We start from the raw sequence: 22,364 nt of genomic DNA, 5'->3' as shown, positions 1-22,364 counted from the left end.
GTTGCCTTAAAAACTTGCCCTGCTCCACGCAATCACGACCAAGAAACTTTACCGCTCACATGAAGAAAGCTAAAACTATAGCGAAAAGTTTAAAGCAAGCAAAAAAATAGCTTTTATTTTTTGCCGAAGATTTCTATTCATATTTTTGAAAATAATTTATAAATCATGTCTTACTAAAAAAACTCTGCAATCAATTTCTACTGCAATTAATTTAACAAGAATTCATATTTTGTTGAAAACGCTTATTGCAAAGTTTCTATAACCAACCGCATTCATTAATTTATATGGAACCTTTCTTATCCGTTGACAACAATTAAAAACAAAGTTATAAACTCTTTGACACATCCTTTACGCTTACTGCACTACAGCCTAACCTCATCGACAGCGCCGCTTGCTAAATGTTAGTGGCTAATTTCAGGGCACGGCACTTTCGCTTAACGAACTCCTCCTTGGCGGGCATGTATTCGTGTGGGCGCCAAATACGGAATTGTTGTATATCTGCTTCGCGCGAAGGCATATAAGCGAAGAAGGTGTCCCTTGGATTTCTGCAAATATTCGGCTTGATTGCCATGTAGAAAGTGCGCGATTGATCCATAATGGAAGCGTTCAGTCTATCGTAATATTTTTTACGCAGCATTTTAGTCTAAAAAAAAAGATATTATAAAAATAACCTTTTTGTATACACATCTCTTACTAACCTTCTTCCAAAGGTAATCGCGACAATTGTAACTGACAAATGTAGCCCCACCAAGAGGTTTTTTGGTAGGCACCATAACGTCTACGGTCATCTGCTCCAGCGCATTAATTGTTGCCAAAGAATCGAAATGCTCCTTACGCAACTGCTCACGGGTGTATACTTTACCGTAACGCGTCTGTACCCAAGAAATCAGTGAGCGCAATTTGTGCGCATCCGGCATAGAGGCTAACACATACTTGGGGTCGTTAGCCAGGTAGTCTAGAGCATTTTTTAACATACTTTGCATTAATTTTTCGTCGTCTGGATCGTAGTAATCTAATTCAACGTTTAAGAACGGATATCGCCGTAACTGAACTGTATCCTGCTTCGCCAGTTCTTCATTTTTAGCCGCCACACCTTCCTTGAACGTTTTTTTCACATACTGTTTTATAGCTTCGTCCAAATTTTTTGGTGCTTCCAGATCGTTTTTATTCAAATTTAAATCACTATTTATAATTTTTAAGAATTCTTTCTGCACATTTAGTCGGGTATCCTGCTTTTCAAATTCAAATACTTTCGAATAGTTGAACTTATAAGGCTGATGCTTCCCCGGTCCCTTAAAGTATGCATTGGTTTCGTCTTGTGACTGCTCCGGATGTCCATAATCATAGTTCCTCACATAGCTATAACCGCAGTCACAGGATGTGCGATGTAGTATATCGCGTACCCGTCCGATTTTTGACGTATTGGTACTCGAATGCTGGCGTTTACGCATGGCAGCATTTAATTTGCACACACAAGCTTCACCGGAACACTTCTTCAAACAAGCACCAACATATTCTTCAGAACCATTTATTGTTTTTATTGGGTCTTCACCACCGCACAAGCAAGCCTCTGATTTCCTAACACACTCACGAATTTCATCTTGAGACCAAAGTTCTAAGTGGCTGCGAGTCCGATCGGCTAGTTTCTTGAATTGCACCATGTGCAGATTGACGTCCTTTTCAATCTGTTTGCGGATTCGTGCAATACGCTCCTGATTAAAAACAAAGAAAAGGTTGTCTGTAAAGTCGGTTTACTGACGATAGTTTAACGTGATAACGTCATAAGAAAATACTGATTGAATGGTTGCATTTTTCAAAAGAAAATTTTAATTTTATTTGTTTGATAGATATTTTGTATGGATATAGAGAATGAGTTAACATTAACATAACATAACATAACATAACATAACATAACATAACATAACATAACATAACATAACATAACATAACATAACATAACATAACATAACATAACATAACATAACATAACATAACATAACATAACATAACATAACATAACATAACATAACATAACATAACATAACATAACATAACATAACATAACATAACATAACATAACATAACATAACATAACATAACATAACATAACATAACATAACATAACATAACATAACATAACATAACATAACATAACATAACATAACATAACATAACATAACATAACATAACATAACATAACATAACATAACATAACATAACATAACATAACATAACATAACATAACATAACATAACATAACATAACATAACATAACATAACATAACATAACATAACATAACATAACATAACATAACATAACATAACATAACATAACATAACATAACATAACATAACATAACATAACATAACATAACATAACATAACATAACATAACATAACATAACATAACATAACATAACATAGCATATCATAGCATAGCATAGCATAACATAAGCAAGGTAACGACGCATGAGCAAGATAACAACGCATTTTTTGGTGCGTGCAGCCGGCTACATAGAATTATAAGACGTTATCACGTCAAAAAATAATAATAACATTAAAACAATAGGTATTATCAACAAACTTGGTTTTATTTTAAATTCTTCAAGTAAATCAAATTAATAATAATCAATAAGAAGGCATATGCAAATACAAATACGTGAATTTATATATGTACATATGCGCATATACATACATATATACGCTCACTTAAGTAGGAGAGAGCAAGATGTCGAACGTTGCCGTTCGTTTGCTTTGTTTGCTTTGTCGTTCGTTCCGCGCTTTCGCTTACAGTTCATTCAAGGTAACGGCAATGAGCAAGGTAACGACAAATGAGCAAGGTAACGGCAATGAGCAAGGTAACACTAATGAGCAAGGTAACGACACATTTTTTCGTGCGTGCAGCCTGTTAAATCGAATTATAAGACGTTATCACGTCAAAATATATATTTTTTTTGTTAGACAGAGATTAGACTGAATAAAGGCAGACATAACTCGCCATACACAAAGACTAACATTTGGATTGGCCGTCTTGGCAGAATAAAAGCATACTCAAATGTGTAAAGGAAAATATCGAACGGGATACAAATTTTGAACGTTGGTTACTTAAGATTATTGGAGAACACCTATAATAGCATATGAACTTGATAGAGGTTTAAGAGTCTTAATGAAGCGAGTAACAATGTATATATTAGAAGCGGAGCCTCACGAATGCAGTATAGCTGTGAGGAGAGAACGGAGAGTCGCCTCCAGCTCGCTATCCACCAAATAAAGGGACTTCGAAATAACGTTTAATCGCAACGCATGGATCACTATCGAACAGTGTCCGGTTAATGAATGAGAGTTGGTTTTACTCAAGGCGCATTTATTGAAGGTGGTGGACCAAGAACCATGTTTTGTACGTTTGATTGTTACGACAAGGTATTGGCGAAGTAGAAAACAAAAAATTAATTCGCCTTGTTTCATTCTGTTCCGACAGCTACATGAGCACAACGAAAGGAAAAATAAACAAATAAGCTGATTTACCAACACCAGTTTTAATAGATTCGCCTTAGTTTAACTACATATATGGACTCTTATGGAACAGTGTTGGTTAAGACACCTTTGCAATAGCCTCAGGTAAGCCAGGTCTCATCTCCCCTTCCTCAATATTAAATCAGGCTTTTCTTGTAAGATCAACCCCACGAACTTAATTCTGCTAGAAAGTAAGAGTGCCTACTCACCTCCCTTTTAGGTGTCTCAATATCGAAATATTTTAAACATTTTTCACGTGCTCTAACTCTCAATTCGTGTTCGAAGTTTTTCTCCATTTCAGCTAGATTTTTATGATGCTGGCATATATTTTTTTGCATTTCATCATCTCTATAATCGTGACTTAATACTTCGGTCATTCTAATTCGTTTATAAATATGCTCATTAAAAACATTTCTCGTCAGTTCGGATTGTCTTGGATAATTTTCTTTAAACATTTGATCCATTTTATCATTCAATATTTGTACTCCTGTTCGCACTCCGGTGTGAAGATTATAATTGGCGAACCAACGGTTGCTTTCATTCGGTATCACATAATTCGGATCTTTAAGCACATCTTCATGTGGATTTTTGGTCTGATACGAAGATGGAAACGCGGTCAACTGGTGTTCATACAGTCGAGGGCGTACCAATTCTTCGAAGTAGGGTAGTTTGTATCTGACACGCATGCTATTAACCGTCTTATCTTCACTAAAAGAACTCTGATTTTGTAATCTCTTTTTGGATATCTTTTGCTTTTCAATCGCAATGCGACGAAGTTCTGCCTTTGTTGGTTGCGCTGGCGGCAAAATACTATCTAAGCCACGAAGGGTAAACAAAAAATCCAAATGTGCAACACTCGATAAGAGTAATTGTTCGTTTACACTGTAATTTGCACTCTCAGTGTTGTAATATAATTCATTTATGAACCACAAAAACGCCAAATCATTACCGCCACTAAGAAACATTACAAAACGGATTTCAGTTTTAGGTAAGGTTGGCCGTATACCAATACGGTTTAATAAAGATTGCACACGATGTGTTGTACCCTGTCCAGAATCATCACGTATTGCATTATGTAGCTGGGAAGCCGCGTCAAGCTGAAACGGAGACAAGCCACGATACCACTTCGGTACATCTGCAGCCTTTACGAATTTCTCGATGATTCGCTTATTGCGTGCTATCTTCTCCCTTTCCACATTGGTTGCGGGTTTCATAAGCGCAATGCCGGAAAACATGATGACAGAAGTTTAACTTTCTCTTAACAGAACAAACAAGTTGCTAATAAAATTTGTTAACAATTCGAATTTTTTATTGACGCAAAAAATTTATAAATTGAATATGCTTGAAAAATTGAAATTCACTTCGAAATTATAAATGACAAGTGTTTCAATTTTATTTTATTGACAAACATTGCTTTTTTCCCCCAAATACTTCGACCAAAATTAATTCATTAGCAATTTTGTTTAAACAACAATATTTAAGTAGCTGAATTATAGGCTTAAAAGTTAAGTTGCTATTTTCATATCGAATCAAAGGTGGGTTAGATTTTCGTAAACTCCATTCTAAGTTTTGTCTATCAACTGCAAATCGAAATTCAAAACCAACGAATGATGGCAAAAAGCTACTCATTCAAGTCCATTGTGAATGGAAATAGCAAACTCAAAGTAGCAAAATCAACCGTAGGATGGCGGAAATTCATTCATTTCTTGTGCGCTCATCGTATTGCGGAAATTTGATCGCCATTTTGTAAGCTCAGTTAGTTCAAAAGTGAAAATAGTTGTGTATGTAGTAGCCAGAATTGCAGTATATAAGTAATTGAGCGCTGTTTGGCGCTGCTTTGTGTTTTTTACATTTTACTAATACATCAAGGCGCACACCACAAATAGGAGGAGGAGCTCGGCCAAACACCCAAAAAGGGTGTACGTGCCAATTATATATATATATATATAATACATTAACAAATCGCGAATTCGGTTTTGTAATTCGCGAAGGAACGCAAAACCTCTCTTAATTAGGAGATTTTAATAAAAGTTTTTTTTTTTTTTGTTTATTTGAATATTGGAAAAGTAATGAATTACAATCACAATGAATTAAAAAGCATTAGCGACTAGGCCATCAGCTTAAAAAAAAAAGTTATATATAATATGTATTTCACTCAAACGCAAACGAGTGTTCTCTTTCCATCGGGTATGGCGAAGTGCGGGCACAAATCACAAGTAATTGAACATTTTCATTTACCTGGGATTTGCATCTGATCGTCGTCGAGATAAGCGTAAGCGGAAAAATGACAAGTGTTAATAAAATTTTTTTGAAAAAATTTATAATGCTTCAAAAATCAGGTAGTCTTATCAAAGGTTTTTTTTTTTTGAATGTATTCTAGCTTAATTACATATGTAAATTTGGTAATGCGGATTCCAGACTTCAAGCACATGAGATTTTCGAATTTAAAGTATTAAAGTTTATATAGTATATAAATTTATTATAATTCCATTATGAAAATGTATACCATTCATTGAACGTAAATTTACAAAACTGAGTACTAAATTATATGTTTCAGTAAATTTAAATTTTTTGTAGTAAAAACGTGTCAACTAAATTAAAAAAAGATTTACATTCACTTTCTCCAATTTAAAAAATAAACTAATCAGGTTCCGCAACATAGTTGGAATACTAAACAAAAGTGTTTGTGTATCAAATTGAATTAAAGAATTTGGAAGTTCAAAGTTAAAGTTTTACACAAGAAATGCAGTGTCAACTATTAAAATATTTTGACATTTTTTTTTAAATATAGACAAGCTCCTTCTTGGCTTTTAATAGACAGATTCCACCAAAGCGCATTCATTAAAAGTGGTGACACTAGACCAACAACAATATATTTTACGTTTGATTGTCAAAGCAAATTATTGGCAAAGTAGAAAAAAAAGTATGAATTCGCCTTGTTTCGTTCTTGGCTGACAGCCACTTGGACACGGCGAAAGAAAAACGAAAAAATCAGCTGATTTACCGCTACCACCTTTAATAGATTCACCTTGGATTCAACTATGTAGAATGCATTCTTCTTCTTGGACTGCGAGAATTCCACAAGTGAATATGTTGTATGTCACTGGGACGAGCCGGTAAATAAGCGAATATGGTTTTGCTTTGTGATCGGCCAGTGCAAAGGTACGGACTCATGGCAATATAAAGCCGACGTGATTGCTCCATAATTGAATTATTGATGCTTTTATAAAAGAGATTGCGTACGTGTTTGGACTGGAAAATATGCATAAATTAAAATGTGTCTCCTTGAATAGTGTTTTACATATCAATACGATTCTTATTTCCGAATCTATTCATAAAGGGTGTTTTTTGTAAAGGTTTCATTTTTCAATAACGGCTATATTACATATATAGCCCACCCTTTATTGGGAGCTTGGCTCGAAATTGTGACCACATATTTTTTTAGTCACCAACATGGTCTCAATTTAGCCGTGAACAAACCGCTGTTATGCCAGCAAATCAGTTGATTTCTTCAAAATCTCTGAGAGCCGGTTAAAGGTCTGAAGTTGGCCTTAATTTCTGAATTCTCTGTGTCTGCCCACATGCCCGAAATCATTTTCAAACACGAATAGCATAAATTTATCTTACTAAGAAAGTAGATTTTCAGTTTAAAATTAAGTAAACTCATTAATTAAAAAAAAACACCCTTTATTATATACGTATTTGCATACTCACCTTTCTCATAAGATAATCATGACAGTTATACTTTATAAATATCGCACGTCCCAGATCTTTAATTGCTGGTAGATTTTGATTCATAGTCATCTTATTAATTGCTCGGAAGAGTTGTGCCGATTTGTTGAATATGAGCGCCAATTCATGCTGGGTGTAGACTTTGCCATAGCGTTGGTATACCCAATAGCGTAAAATTGGCACTTTATGTGCATCGGGTAATGTGGGTAAGACATATCTAGAATCTTTGGTCAGTCGCTCAAGGGCTTCCTGTAACATTCGATGCATCAATTCCTTATCATCTGGATCATAATATTTCAATTTTGTATTCATCTCCTCTTTCCCTAGATCCTCTGCTGCATCACCATAGTTTTCTTTAAAGTGTTTTAATTTATTTTTAAATGTTTGAAAGGCATACTTTTTAATTGCTGCATCTACATTTTCTTTGGACTCCGAGTTTATAATACCCAACATCTCTTCGCTTTTAATAGCGCCCACGCATGCTCTCCTCACGCTTTCGCGCGCTTGCTCATCAGCTAGTGTTAGATCGAAAATTTTATTATAATCAAATTTAAAAGGACGATGCTTCTTGGGTGCGTTAAAAAATGGCCCATTATCATTGGTCGTTTTTGAGTGCCCATAGTCGTAGTTTTTTATGTAGTCATAAGAACTGTCACACAGTAAATCACCTTGCGATTTACAAGTCTTTTGACAACGACAAAATCTGCATTGGGTCGTCGGTGATATATCCTCCATTGAAGGTTTTCTAAAGGCGTTGCTGGTTAGGCAATCGCCAATAATTTCCATTTCACTTGCTTCTCTCCGATTTGGTGTACGAATAATATTCTCACTCTTCGCATTTAACGGTTTCCGTTTATCGTTACAATTATTTCGTTTGCGCGCAATCCCACACTCGTTTAGCGAATAACGAGTGTGTGGCTCTCTATTATATTTGTTATCTTGACCGCTACAAAGGTGACTTTTTGTGTCACAACTTAAACTATCTGACATAGGATACTCATGTAAGTTCTCCTTGGATACGAGCAGTTGGCTCCGAGATTTATTTGCCAATTTCTTAAATTCCATCAAATGCATATTGACGTCTCTCTCGATCTGTTCGCGAAGGCGTAAGATGCGTTTCTAAAGAAAGATCGGAGTAGGAGCGAAGCGTGGCTTTGTATATTTAATATTCTTACTTATATTTGAGAATAAGCGATTAGAGAAGCAATGGCTACTGGAGTGGAATAATAAAATAACGTGTTTTTAACTCTTCTTTTATGTCAAACAAAATAATTATGGCGATATCTATTAACCTTTCGGGCTACGGATACTTCCGGAAATACCTATACCGCATGGGTGAAGTCAGTGACCCTAGGTGCATATATTGCGAAGCACCGAGTTATGACGCCGAACACACGTTCACAAGTTGAAAGAGATGCTCTGGTCGGCAAGATGCTTGAACGCGAGGATAACTGGAATGCGAGTAAAAGATACATTGAAGTCGTATTGCGGAGAAAAAAGACAGACCTCGACGCAGTACAACAAAGCGAAGCTTCACAGACAGAGACATAAGAAGATGAGCCTATAGTATGAAGCTGGCGACAAGCATGGTAGACCCAGTTGTGGGTGAATAGAACCGGTTCATCCTATGGATATCTTTCTGGGCCCTACCGAAGTAATGAAAGCAGTTCCAGGAAGGGAGTCTCCCTAGAAGAGGGGAGACAATCCCTCCTGTTTTAGTGACCACACCACACGACGCAGTAGATGACTATCGCTGTAAGAGCAAAGCCATTTGGAACCCTTACCCACCAAAACAAAAAAAACCTCAATAGAAGAAAATGTTTCTCTACTTTTATTTACGGGGGCATTGTGAATGATAACTTTGAAGCTATTTTACCGAATTTTTGTCTTTTAGAGTTATGAAATGCTTCTAGCAAACGCTTTACTGGGACCGTGCGACTTTTTCGAAAAAATTAATTTTCCGTTGATAGAAGAGTTTTGTGGATGTAGAAATGTGAAGGACAAGGAAAATCTTGTTCTTGCAAAAAAAAAAACTTTTTTTGATCTTACTTTTTTTTTAATTCTTAAAAGTCTTACAGAACCTTGTATTAACTTCTAATCGACGTCTGCTGCTTTTCGGAATGTTTATAGTCACATAAAATAAACTATCGCAATGAATTTGTGCCAAACTATAATCTGACGCAAACTTACGGCGGTCGCCATTAGTCGAATGGGTTGATGCGAGATTACCATTCGGTAATGCCCATGTTCGGGTATGAAGCACTAGACTCCGGGCACGAAGCACCGAATAGTAGAAACTTTTCTAAAGCCGGTCGCTCTTCGCAGGTGCTGCCACCGTTTACTGGGTGTTTGGCCCAGCTGCTCCTCCGAATGGCAGATGGGTTTTTATGAGAACCTTCTTTCACGGCCGAAATACACTCTCAGATTTGCCATTGCCTGCCGAAGCGCGACGGCTATAACAGACTGACGCAAGGATGCATGCAGATTGCTTAAGCAAAAATGCTCCTTGAATATGAAGTAAGTGTCTTGACTCTGTCTTAGAATTGGAGGATACCTCTAACGGCAAATGATCATAAAAACAATAAAAATACGTATTCATGACTGAAATACACTCGGCGGCTAATCGTTGTATAGAGAGGGGCTACGGTTGCTAACTTTTGGATGTTTAAATTTCGCTGTGTTTATCGAACCGGACATCTATTGTCCGTACACCATAAACAACCATGACTGTGCAAAATATCATACGAACATTTCCTAACTGTCGCTAGATCGATGTGTGCTCCTGGTTGCTTCAGTTTCTTCCAAACCTATAATGTACTTCCTTTGCCCACATACCCCATTTTATGTACCTCTTTCTTGGGCGTTTCCACATCAAAGTATTTTCGACATTTATCACGTGCTATCACACGCAGTTCATGCTCCAAATTCCTCTCCATCTCATCAATAAGTGCAATGTTCGCCATTGAAGGTATTTTCGACAATCTTAAACGGTTGAATATTTGCGCATCGAAAATTTTTTCAGGTATTTTAACTATAACTTCTTTAAAAATCGTATCCAAATTTTCGTTGATGATACTATTCGCTGTTTGACGCGCATAGTTAAGGTTGTAATTGGAAAACCAACGACTGGATTCATTCGGTATTACGTAATTGGGATCTTTGTAGACATCAATGAATTCCAAATGCAATACATGATCAGGTGGTTGCAACGTAAGCGATTTTCCATAAGGGCGTGGCATTCGCAGATTGTCAAGATATGGCAAATGGTATAATATTTTCACTGTGCTAATCCTTCTTCGACCTGATTTGTACTTGGGTCTACGATTCACATGTTTTAGTAACTTAAGTTTGGCTGCGCTCTCATGCATTTTTGTGCGGTATGGCTTTATTGTATTTTTCGGTGGCTGTTCTGGTGGCAATATATCATTCAGGCCGCGTATAGTAAAAATCAAATCTAAATGAGCAATGCATGAAAAAATCAGTTGCTCGTTTAAACTGTAACCGGGCCCTTCCGTTGTGTAGTACAGGTCTTTCAAGAACCACAAAAATGCCAAATCATTTCCACGACTGAGTTTCATTACAAATCGTGCTTTCGCCTTGGATATGGCTGGGCGCAGTCCAATCGTATCCAAAACGTCACGCACACGATGGGAGGTGCCTTGTTCGAGATCATCACGTATTGCATTCAACAAATTGTTGGCAGCTTGCAGCTGAAACGACGAAATGCCACGATACCAATCGGGTAGGTCCACGGAGCGCATGAATTCTTCAACGAATGCCTTTTCTCTAATGATAGAGGTGGATCTACGTTTTGAATTCATTGCCATACAAGAATTTTAATTAAAGTCCGAAATTAAAGAATACAACTTTTTAATTTTTGTAATTTGAAAATTTAAAAACGAAATAAATTTAGTTTCACGCTGGCAAAATTTGTAATCCTCCACAAAAAAATATTGTTTTTCAAAAAATTTAAAAATGGAAACTTGAATTGACAATGGTTTGAAAGTAGATTTGAAGGATTGAGGATAGAATTCAAGTGTGAGTGATTTTCTTTGAAATGAAACAGTAGAACAGTAGTGGTGTAAAAATGATTTTCTTCCTGTTGCAAATGAAGGTAAATAAAGTGCGAACTGATTGACATACGTTAAAAAACATAGCACAGGATTTTATTAAAAAGTGTTGACAATCTATTCATTCTAATTCAGTTTTAGTAGTTTTTGTATATATAGGTTATTTTCCTACAAAAACCACATAAATCCTAGTTTACAACTTTCTTCAAATTAAAAAAATGCAACAAACAAAAATATTTCGAGTTTTCGTTACATGGAGGAAACACCGAACATCGTTCGCAAAAACTTTTTCAAAAACCAATGCGATTTTTGAGTCACTTCCAAACTTCGACTATTTTCTTCTTCTTGATTGGCGCTATAAGCGCTTACGCGATTTTTGCCGAGTTTAACAAAGCGTCAGTCGTGTTTTTCTCGTGCTAACCGGCGTCAGTTGGACACAAAAAGTAAAGCCAAGTCTTTCTCCACCTGATCTTTCCAACGCTGGAGGAAGGATTAGGCCTTTCAACTTAAACTTTATTAAACCAAACTTCAATGAGCTATAAAAATGCGTACTAGAAATTTGTATAAAAAATTTGACGGACAATGAGTTGCTTGTGCTCCGGCAGCTCGCTTTGTGTTTTTATTCTTCTCAGTGTTGTTGTTGGATGCAGACTGAAAGCTAAAACAATTGCGAGCAACGGAATAGCAGCGTGCGAACACTACGGGAAACTCCAAAAGAGAATCCGCAAAGTTGAAAAAAAAATATGAAAAATATTGGCAGTGAAGACAAACTGGAAGTTACGTGGCAGGCTATTGCAATCCATCTGTTTCAATTCTTTAATTGGGCGTTTGCAGAAAAAACGTTGCGGAAATTTTTTATTTGGTCTATAAACAATAAATTCGGACAGGCTATAATACAGAGAACTCACGCTATTTCTGTTTCATATTATCATTTTATCATAGATTCGCCAGCTCTTAAAAAAATACCTACACAATTCCTGCCAGACTTTTGAAGACTGATCTGTGTTAACAAACCAAATGTGCTCATCTCAGAACTCTGTTTGGCTAATGTGGACACTAATCAGCCTAACAGGTAGTAGACCAGCTGCTCTCTGCAAACTAGAGTCTACCTTTGCTCTCAAGCATATTCATTTTAAAGTCTCAGTCTCAGCGCCCAATAAAACATATTAACAAAAATAACAAAAAAAAAAAAAAACTACCAAGCTCCGCCTACAGGTGAGGTGAAAATGCAAGTAAAAATGCAAATATGGGAAGAAATTACAGAAACAACACTCGAATAAGTTGCACAAGTGTGAAGTCACATATACAGCGATTATGTCAAGTTTACTGAGAGCGGAATAGCGGTATGAAATGAGCGCCTTCTGCATATCGTGTGAATATCTGCTCAGAAGAAATTCTAATATTGTATTATATAGAATACTGGTATCAAAGCCCACAGTTTCTGCTGAAAAAATTACTCTAAAATAAGTAAAGAGTATGGATGGTGATCAATTGTTCTGTGTGGTCAGCTCTATACTAATAGGTGGTGCCACTTGCAAGGTGAAAAAGCCGATAAGCCATGCTATTATAATATAAAATTATTAAACTTAACCCTCTGTTGGATGCCTTTTTTAAAATCTTCGATTGTGCACCTGGACTTGGCCTTTTTTGTCCTCTTCGAGGATAAATTTTAAAAGTTTATATCCACCAATCGATAGTAAATTACATTTTGGGAAGCTATCTTCAAGCTCAAGTCGTTAGCTATAATAGAAGTATGTTAAATTCATGTCCAAAGTCGAAAAATTCTGGCCCGATCCGGGTGCCCAATGGAGGCTTAAATAATTACTACATGTGCACAGTTAAAAACTAGTTTTTTTTTTGTTATTTTTGTAATAATAAATACGTACATATTCGTATGTATGAACTGAAATTATTGTGATTGAGACTTATGTATCGTTTTTTGCGTCTTTATTAATAAAAATACTCCTTTTTATCGTTTTCTTATTACTAGGGCCCAAAAAATGTCCGGATAGATTTCTATTCGGCCTTAAAAATCGATTACCGGTCGTTCTGCAGTAATAACTCATTACATCCAAGGCTCATCAGCTGATTGATGCTTCATTGTCAAAGTGAGAGTATTTGTATCTTCTTACCTCTTTTTCCTTTAGCTAAAATTTGATAATAGCCCACCAAATAGTTGTATTTGTAGAATCGAAATCACCTTGTGTAGATTCGTCTTGATTATATAATCCTATTCATATTTGCTTACCTTTATTACCGACACTTAGCTCTCCCTCTCTTTCTCTCTTTAAGCAATACAGAATTAGCGGAATGTGTCCAGGTTTCAAAATGCCAAATTTTCAATTGTTTTCCAACAATTTTAACGTGGAAATACTGGTCGATGGTAGATTCTGGATGCCTTAAGCCATACTGAAAACCGTCATCGCTTTTATTCGTACATGAATTTGCTCCATCATACGTTAAAATAGGTAAGAACATACCCAAAGAATTCAATTTAAATTATCTTCCAAAATCATATTTAAAGATTTGAATGTTCCAATACTAGTAAGTAAAAATAAGTTTAAGAATGTTTCCCTAAAAGATAAATTAACAAAAGAAAATTCATATCCAAGTTCATATTAACATAAATTTATATTTATTAAATTTTACATCAAATTACATTTCCTTTTTTTTTTGTGAACGCCTTAAGTCCCATTCCGCTTTAGCGTTCATATACTCGTGCAATTTCCACGGCTTGAAGAGATAATTATCAGCTTTTCTTGATGGCAAATAAGCAAAAAATGTTGCATTAAGCGGTAGTGCACAGAGAAAATTACGCATCGCAAACCAAAAGTAACGTGCGCGTCTCAAGAGTTCCGTATTTAGGTGATTATAATAAGCTTGTCTAGCTATGTGGACCTGGAATAGAGAAGCAAACAAAAAACAACAACACTTGAAATATTTTATGTGAGATGTATCAACTGAGTTGAGCACAGGATAAAAATTTAACAGAAACCGTAGAAAATATCGTAGAAGTTATCAATTAGCAGAAGTTATCAAAAGCAGAATTAAGAGCCTCAGAGTTAAGGGCATTGAAGCTTAATTGTCTTAGAGCCGTTTTCTCCATTGTCTTTAACCGGTGGTAACTCGAAAAGACGGCGTCATTTGCACCAAGACTTAGATTGGCGGATGGTCGGCTTAGTTCTATCATTGCAATTTCAAATAAAAGGTGACGCAAAAATCGCAAGACTCATAAATTTTGCAAATGGCTTCGTACGTCAACCATAATTGACACTTGTGAAGTTGACAACTGTGATACACAAATGGACAAGCAATGGAGCGCGTAACAATTAAAATAAAGATTTCCATTACTCAAAATAATTTTTATCTATTTAGTAAAATAGTTATTGAAAAACAAAATCGGATGATTAATTTTGCGCTTACATATCGCACCCTAAATACAAAAGGGTCACCACTCAAAATGTACTTCTGCTCAAATATGAACGAGACGTTATCAATAAAACGGTCCGCGGATGACATATGGCAGGATTTGGTAGGATTGTTATAAGCTTACATGGCAAATTTCAGCGTGATATGTCGCATAGTTTGTTTTCTGTGCTACTGTAAACAAGTCAAGCTCGAGGTGGAAAATTTTGAGTTGTGACCCTTTTGTATTTAGGGTGCGATATGTATGCTTCACTTTGTGCAGTAAACTGTAATGAATTCGAAGCATTGATGGGTAATCTAAAGAAGCTAAACCTGTCTCGAATAGCTCCTTGATAAAAAAGTACCAGGTGACGTTCCATGTCAACCAATTTGAGTTCCGTTTTTTTTGTAAGGTTGCCACATCTGTGATTAACATTCCTACCAAAATTTGTATGGCCATTGCTTGACGTTTGTAAAAGTTACGCCGTTTTGAGTAAATCTACCTCCTTTTGATGTTGTTCCCTAAATGCAGCGACCTACAATTTTATGCCGCTTCCAAACTGTTTTTAATGCAGAGCTTTTTTCATGGTAGAAATACTCTCGGAGGTTTGCTATTGTCTGCGGAGGGGCGACCGCTATCAGCAAAACCTTTGTCTGTGATTCGGTGTTTCATACCCGATGATTCGAAGCCGAGCACTACCGAATGGTGGTCGCGCTCCAACCCATTCGGCTGTGGCCGTTCAATTTCTCGAATGCTCGACACTTTTATATGGAAGAAAATAACGAACAACGTCAGCAAAAAAAAAAAAAATGTCAAAATTCAAAGCAATTTTTGAGCCATTCTAAACTTGCAATTTTTTATACTAAATTTCAGTGGGCTTCAACTCTACATAGTTCGAAATTCTAAATATTCTGATCAGAAAGTTTGAAATTTTGTTAAATATTTGTTGATTTTTGGTTTTTTTAATTGCACAAAATTTGAAACTTTTGTATTTTGTGGGAGAATTAACTTAATTTTCATAGAAAAAATATTAAAATTAAAAAAAAAGAAATAAAAAAATTGTCAAACATGTTAAATAAGTCACTGTGCTACTATAGGGTGGGCCATGTAAAATTTGCTTTTTGAATCGGCTATAAAAAAAAAGTAATCAATATTTTTTGAAACTTTTTTTTTATTTTGAAGATTGCGCATTGTCATTTAGGAATGAAAAATAATATCGTTCAAATGACTGCCACCACTGGCTTTACAGTAGGCCATTCGATGAACCCAATTTTTAAGCACATTTTCGATGTTTGGGCTCCAATTTCATTAATGGCAACTTCGATTTCGTGTTATAAAGCATTAATCGTCTCTGGATGGTTCCCAGAGCATTTGTCATTAATAGCTCCCCACAAAAAATAAACCAACGGGCTTAAATCACAGCTCCGAGGCGGCCAATTGATATTGGAATTTCGGCTGATTATTCGGTTTTCAAAAACGGTAGCCAAAAGTTCGAGTGTAACTTTGGCAGTGTGACAAGTTGCACCGTCCTGTTGAAACCAAATGTCGTCCATGTCATCCTTTTCAATTTTTGGAAACAAAAACTCGTTGAGCATGTCACGGTAACGCTCGCCATTTACTGTAACCGCGGATGAAGAAGAAGACTCACCACTTTGGAAATAGGTTTTCAATATTTCCCAATTTTGTTTAAGCGTACAGCGTCCCATTTCGTAAATGTCAAACCTTTAAGTAAATTATGAACACATTTGACATGCCATTTGTGTTACCATTCTCAAAAAAATAGGTGGTTCAAAAAGCAAACGCTATATGGCCCACCCTGTATATACACAATTATTGAACGCACTGTACTTACTTTTCTCATAATATATTTGTGACATCCATAGTTTTGTTCCGTAATTGCGCCAATTGCAGACGGTCTCGGAATTTTTGTTTGCAATTTCAATTTTTGCAACGTACTCATTATTTTGAGTGAATTACTTATTTCGCTTAGACGCTGTCTTTGGGTATAGCGCTTGCCGTAGCGTTGATAGATCCATTCGCGAAGCATGGGTAGTTTGTAAGCATTTGGAAGCGAAGCTAATACGAATTTTGGATATTTGCTCATCTCCAGTAAAGCAATTTTCAACATTTCGCTCATTAGTTTCTTATCTTCACAATCGTAGAATGGCAAGCGAGGCATATCCTTTGGATAAGGATCAGATACTTCGCTTGGCGTTCGCTCTTCATGCGCTGCATTCCATGCTTGCTGTTCTTCCTTCCATATTTCATCGGCTTGTCTCTTTGATAAATCAGCCAAATCCGGTGTTTGATCTACCATCTTCTTAACTACTACTTTGCCTTCTTCATCCAGTGCCTGAACGCATTTCTTTTTAATGAAAATTCGCTCATTCTTCTTTTCCTCGTAATGGAAAATTTTCGGGTAATCAAATTTGTATGGTTTGTTTTTGTTTGGGCCTATAAAGAAACGCTCCGATGATTGTGGCGTAGCCAAGTTTCCGCAATAGACGTTATTTAAATCGTCATCTTTTTCATCTTCCTCTCGTCCAAATGACAAACGATGATTTTTGGCGATCAACTTATCAGCGTTGGTGCTCGTTTTAAAATCATTTGTATGCACGACAGTTTGTAAACTATTATTGAGACGAATTGACAGCGATGCGGCAGAAGCCGTTTTTGCACATTGCTGTTTATCGCCACATTCTTCTCCTTGATCATCTTCAATTAAGTGCTCGCAATAACCATCTTGGCCAAGAACCCGTATGTAACTGTGGCCGCCTATGTGAGCGCGTAGTTTTCGCTGATATTGAAGACGACGCATTTCGACCTCCTTTTCCAACATTTTTTGTATCTTTTCAAGACGTGCCTATATTGTGGAAAACAGATGAATATATGTATGTATATCTTATCGACGTTTTTCTGATGTGGTAAGAAAAAGTCTAGCCGCAGGCTAATTACCAACCCTGTCAGAAATCAAATAGATTAACGAAACCAAGTCTTGTCGAAGCCCTATGCTTCTGAGAGGAATGAACAAGGGGGGCAAAAATATTAACCAAGCATTTTTCAATGTGTAAAACAAACGCCGGTATGCATAGTTTCCCTTTTTTTATTCCTTATGAAAATAATAGAGTAAAATGTAAAAACGTTTCCACTTTTGACGGTTGCCTATCCGCCTCTGAACCCTTTAAGATTTTGCAATAGGTTTCAATAAAAAGATTTCGTATTTTTGAACGTGAATTATTTTTTTTTTGGTTTTGACACGTGGCTTAGGTCTACTGTGGTCACCAAGTCAACAAAATTAAGCGCCCCTAATTCGCCCTACCGGCTAGGTTGATGCGTAAATCTATACTAATATTATAAAGAGGAAAACTTTGTTTGTTTGTTTGTTTGTTTGTAATGAATAGGCGCAAAAACTACTGGACCGATTTTAAAAATTCTTTCACCATTCGAAAACTACATTATCCACGAGTAACATGGATTACATTTTATTTTGGAAAAAATAGGGTTCCGTAAGATATTTGGATTTTTCGGACACAAACTGAAAAAAATCTTATATATTATATAAAATAAAGTCAACTTTTTGTGTGTGTTCGCTAACCGGCCGTGTCTGCACGGAATTAAACCAAACTTACACACATTGTTAAGAAGGTATTGAAGATGGTTTCCGTATAGTTTGGATACCTATTGGTGGATAGGGCTCGAGATATAGGTCAAAACGTGGACCCGTGTATGTACAATATGGGTATCAAATTGAAGCTTTTGGTGAATGCTTTAGTACAGAGTATTTTTCATGCCGCTCCGTGACTGGGGTCTCGAGATATAGGTCAAAACGTGGACCCGGGTAACCTTTGGTTGTGTATGTATAATATGGGTATCAAATGAAAGCTGCTGATAAGTGCTTTAATACGGGGTAATTTCCATACCTATTGATGACTAGGGTTTCGAAATATATGCCAAAATGTGGACCCGCCGTGTCTTTGAACCGAATTAAACCAAACTTACACACATTGTTAAGTAGGTATTGAAGATGATTTCCGTATAGTTGAATACCTATTGGTAGATAGGGTCTCAAGATATAGGTCAAAACGTGGACCCGGGTAACCTTCGGACGTGTATGTACAATATGGATATCAAATTGAAGCTGTTGGTGAATGCCTTAGTACAGAGTATTTTTCATGCCGCTACGTGACTGGGGTCTCGAGATATAGGTCAAAACGTGGACCCGGGTAACCTTTGGTTGTGTATGTACAATATGGGTATCAAATGAAAGCTGTTGATAAGTGCTTTAATACGGGGTAATTTTCATACCTATTGATGACTAGGGTCTCGAAATATATGCCAAAACGTGGACCCGCCGTGTCTTTGCACCGAATTAAACCAAACTTATGCACATTGTTAAGTAAGTATTGAAAATGGGTTTCGTAAAGTTTGGTTGTAATTCGGAGCAGTGGCAACGGGTACAGCGTTCTTTTGAGCCAGCCATAATGTCGCTTACTTTTTTAACGCTTGGGGCGGAACTGAACTGTCAAATTGACAGTGTGAGTTACAATGTGTCAATATTTCTTTCTGATTTGGATGCCATAAGGAAAAAACGTAAGTGCAACATGTAAAAATTGTTTGTGAATTTTTTTGGAGTGGATTTTGGAACAGTGAATAATTTCTTACGAAATTTGAGAATTTAATGTGAAATCTGAATGAAATTATGTGTGTGGAAAAAACAATTTTTTTCGTTTTTTTTTTTTGAAAAATATAAATGGATAATGGTTAAAAAAGCTCCAATGCTTAATAAAACATATAAATTGAAACGAAAAATTCATGGATGATCAGGAAAAAAGACGATTGTTTATTCATATGCGTTGATTTGAAATTTAAAAACAATCTTCTTTTTTCCTGATTTTCAATTTATATTTTATATTTACTCAAAAACAAATAGAAAAACAAAAAATATTGTTTATGCCAAAGCGCTTGAATAAAGAATAAAGAAATAAATAATATGAAAACCATATATTTTCTGTTCTAAACCATATCTATTCTATTTTAGTGTGCCCAGCGAAGGGGGCCGGGTTTGTTAGTGAGTAATAATCGTAAAATGTATTGATAAAACCTTTGTTTGTAAAATAAGAAAATATCTTAGAATCAGTTGTTTGCTAGCTGGTAGCTTATTGTAGAAAAGTTTTAATAGTCACGTTGACCGAGACATAGGTATAGCCAAATATTTAAAAATCAATTTCGCAAGAAAATCAAAAGGCAATGCAGATTTATGTCATCTCTGAAAATCCAATGCTTTTAAACAGCTTTTCCATACAGCCGAGTGTACAAGGATATATGCCATTGCCTGCTAGGTGACATCCACTACCAGAAACTACTTTTTTATATAAATTATGAAATATTTATTTATTGAGAATTTGAATTTACAAAAATGCCATATACTAAGTAAAACTAGCTTTAGCAACCCTAAGATCTCCAAATTGGTCCATTTGCAAGACAACTTCCACTTACAAATTTTAACTTAATGAAGGCCAGCGCTTTACACTTAATTCCTTTTCGCTGTTAACTGCTCTGGTCGCTCTCCCATCAGTCGGTTCACACTTGCATTGTAACTGCAAGCGATGCTTATAATGTTCACTGTTAACTGCACTGGTGCTCACACTTTCAATCAACTGTTAGAGACGCTGTAAAGTCGTATGCGTACGATATTCGCTGTTAACTACAATGGCCGCTCTCCCAGCTCTGCTCTCCCCACAACAACTAGTGATGCTGTGAGGCCATATGCGTATGATGTTCGCTAGTGGGAAATTATCAGAGAGCCGTTCGTATATGTAGGTAGCCAGCAGTTATTTGCGATTAACTTGTATATTGTCCTCATTGTACCAGTTTTTTAAGGTTCTAAAGGATGTTGCTTGCTTGTGGTATAATGATTTTAGTTTTTAGTCCCTTTAATCCCCGTCAACAATTGTGAAAAATAATGGCACGAATATTTTAATTGTTTAGTTCCACCTTTTTTTGCTGAGATAAATATTTAAAGCCACTGTAAACAACTCAATTAAGGCTCATACACGAAGACGTTTATAATAAAATAGGCAGAAGTGCAGACTAGCGACACCTCACCGATGAAAAAATGGAATAGTGGGCATGGTTCGACTTTTTTAACAGACTTCAGGGTTGCACAACATTTCTTGTGCAAATAAATAATAAAATAATGATTTATAATTTGTTTTAAGAAATTCCGCAAAAGTATTATGTACTGGTGTCCGAAAACCTGCGTTCGGACCCAAATAAAGCAACAATGTTTTTAAGAAATTTTACCGTAAATATATACTATTACATCTCAAATGAAAGATAATCGTATCTCAATTTAACTAACTCGTGTTCAAATGAGATTGGTTTCATGTTTTTTTTAGAATAAAATCAATTTTTATAGAAGTGTCCGAAGCGAAAAATATAAATAGCAGCCCTCGTAATAGAATATTCGCTGCCTGCTACCTATCCATAGTTAAAATTTACACACGAAAGTATGTATACATGTACTTACATACCTGCTGTTTTTTAGGAAAAAGCTCAAGACTTTTCAAACATTTTTGCCTATGCTCCACTTCCTTTATTTGAAGCCGAAACTTGCGCTCCTCCTCTTCTAATTGATGTTTCTTGCACACAACTGTACGCTTTTTCGCCCTCGTCATTTGTTCCAATGCCAAATCAATTATGCTAACGACATCCTTGTTATTCGTTGGAAAAAAGTTCATAGCTGCAATAAGTTCTTTGAGGTATTCACTCAATGTTCTAGCCGTAATACCTTTTGGTGTTTGCATGAAGTGTTTAGCATACCAACGATTCACTTCGTTTGGAGGCACATAATTTGGATCCTTATAGATGTCATAAAATAAGAAACGTACCTTAAAATCAGGACGTTCGAGAGCCAGTGACTCGCCAAATTGTATTGGTCGTTCTAACCGGTTAAAGTAGGGCGATGAATGTTTCTTGACTTTTCTACGAGGTGGCGTTTTCCAAGTTCTATTGTTCAGTTGCCGCTTCTGTCGCTGTTCCAATTGCCGTTTCGATGCATTACCGGGCGGTAAAATACGATCCAATTCACGCAATGTTGTAATCATATCAAGATGTGATATGGACGTTAGTATTATTTGCTCATTGATACTGTCATATTGACCACCTGGGGTCTTATAGTACAACTCCATGAGAAACCATAAAAATGCCAAATCATTGCCGCCACTCAATTTCATAAGCACTTTTAAATCCTTATTGGCCACCGATGGCGATAAACCTAGTCGGTTTAGGCAGTGACGCACCCGGTGACATGTTTCTTGTTCGACGTCATCACGTATCGAGTTAGACAGCTCATCGGCAGCTTCAATTTGAAATAGCGATGTGCCGCAGTACCAAGACGGGACATCTTTATTACTCATAAATTGTGTTAAGAATTCTTTTTCCTTCTCCGCATTCAACATTTTATCCACCAAATTTTGCGCACAGATAATAAGAAATTTTTATTTAAATATTGCCAAAGAATAGAATGCAAAAATCGATTATCTAGAATAAATAAAATTACGAAAGGAATTTGTATTACGTATTCTTGAAAGATGAACGAAAAAATTATTAAGATGGAAAATTCAATTTAAATTTCGTCAGTC

The 22,364-nt window shown here is 36.1% G+C and overlaps 2 protein-coding genes across 2 annotated transcripts; both read right to left on the bottom strand.

Annotated features, from left to right (window-relative positions):
• Positions 1 to 143: 143 nt before the first annotated feature.
• LOC129244371 (uncharacterized) lies at positions 144 to 11,223 on the bottom strand. Its single transcript, XM_054881991.1, has 6 exons — positions 10,095 to 11,223; positions 7,228 to 8,364; positions 6,554 to 6,765; positions 3,723 to 4,752; positions 699 to 1,712; positions 144 to 643 (listed from the first exon to the last, which is right to left on the bottom strand). The coding sequence occupies exons 1-6, from the start codon at positions 11,070 to 11,072 to the stop codon at positions 395 to 397; spliced, it is 4,620 nt and encodes a 1,539-aa protein (XP_054737966.1). The 5' UTR covers positions 11,073 to 11,223; the 3' UTR covers positions 144 to 394.
• A 2,698-nt stretch (positions 11,224 to 13,921) lies between these two features.
• On the bottom strand, positions 13,922 to 22,328 carry LOC129243505 (uncharacterized). Its single transcript, XM_054880567.1, has 3 exons — positions 21,255 to 22,328; positions 16,574 to 17,584; positions 13,922 to 14,213 (listed from the first exon to the last, which is right to left on the bottom strand). Exons 1-3 carry the CDS (start codon positions 22,179 to 22,181, stop codon positions 13,971 to 13,973), a joined length of 2,181 nt encoding a protein of 726 aa, XP_054736542.1. The 5' UTR covers positions 22,182 to 22,328; the 3' UTR covers positions 13,922 to 13,970.
• Positions 22,329 to 22,364: the final 36 nt, after the last annotated feature.

The sequence above is a fragment of the Anastrepha obliqua genome, chromosome 4 (genome assembly GCF_027943255.1).
Source record: "Anastrepha obliqua isolate idAnaObli1 chromosome 4, idAnaObli1_1.0, whole genome shotgun sequence".
NCBI lineage: Eukaryota > Metazoa > Arthropoda > Insecta > Diptera > Tephritidae > Anastrepha > Anastrepha obliqua.
This window is presented reverse-complemented; position numbering and strand designations above follow the sequence as displayed.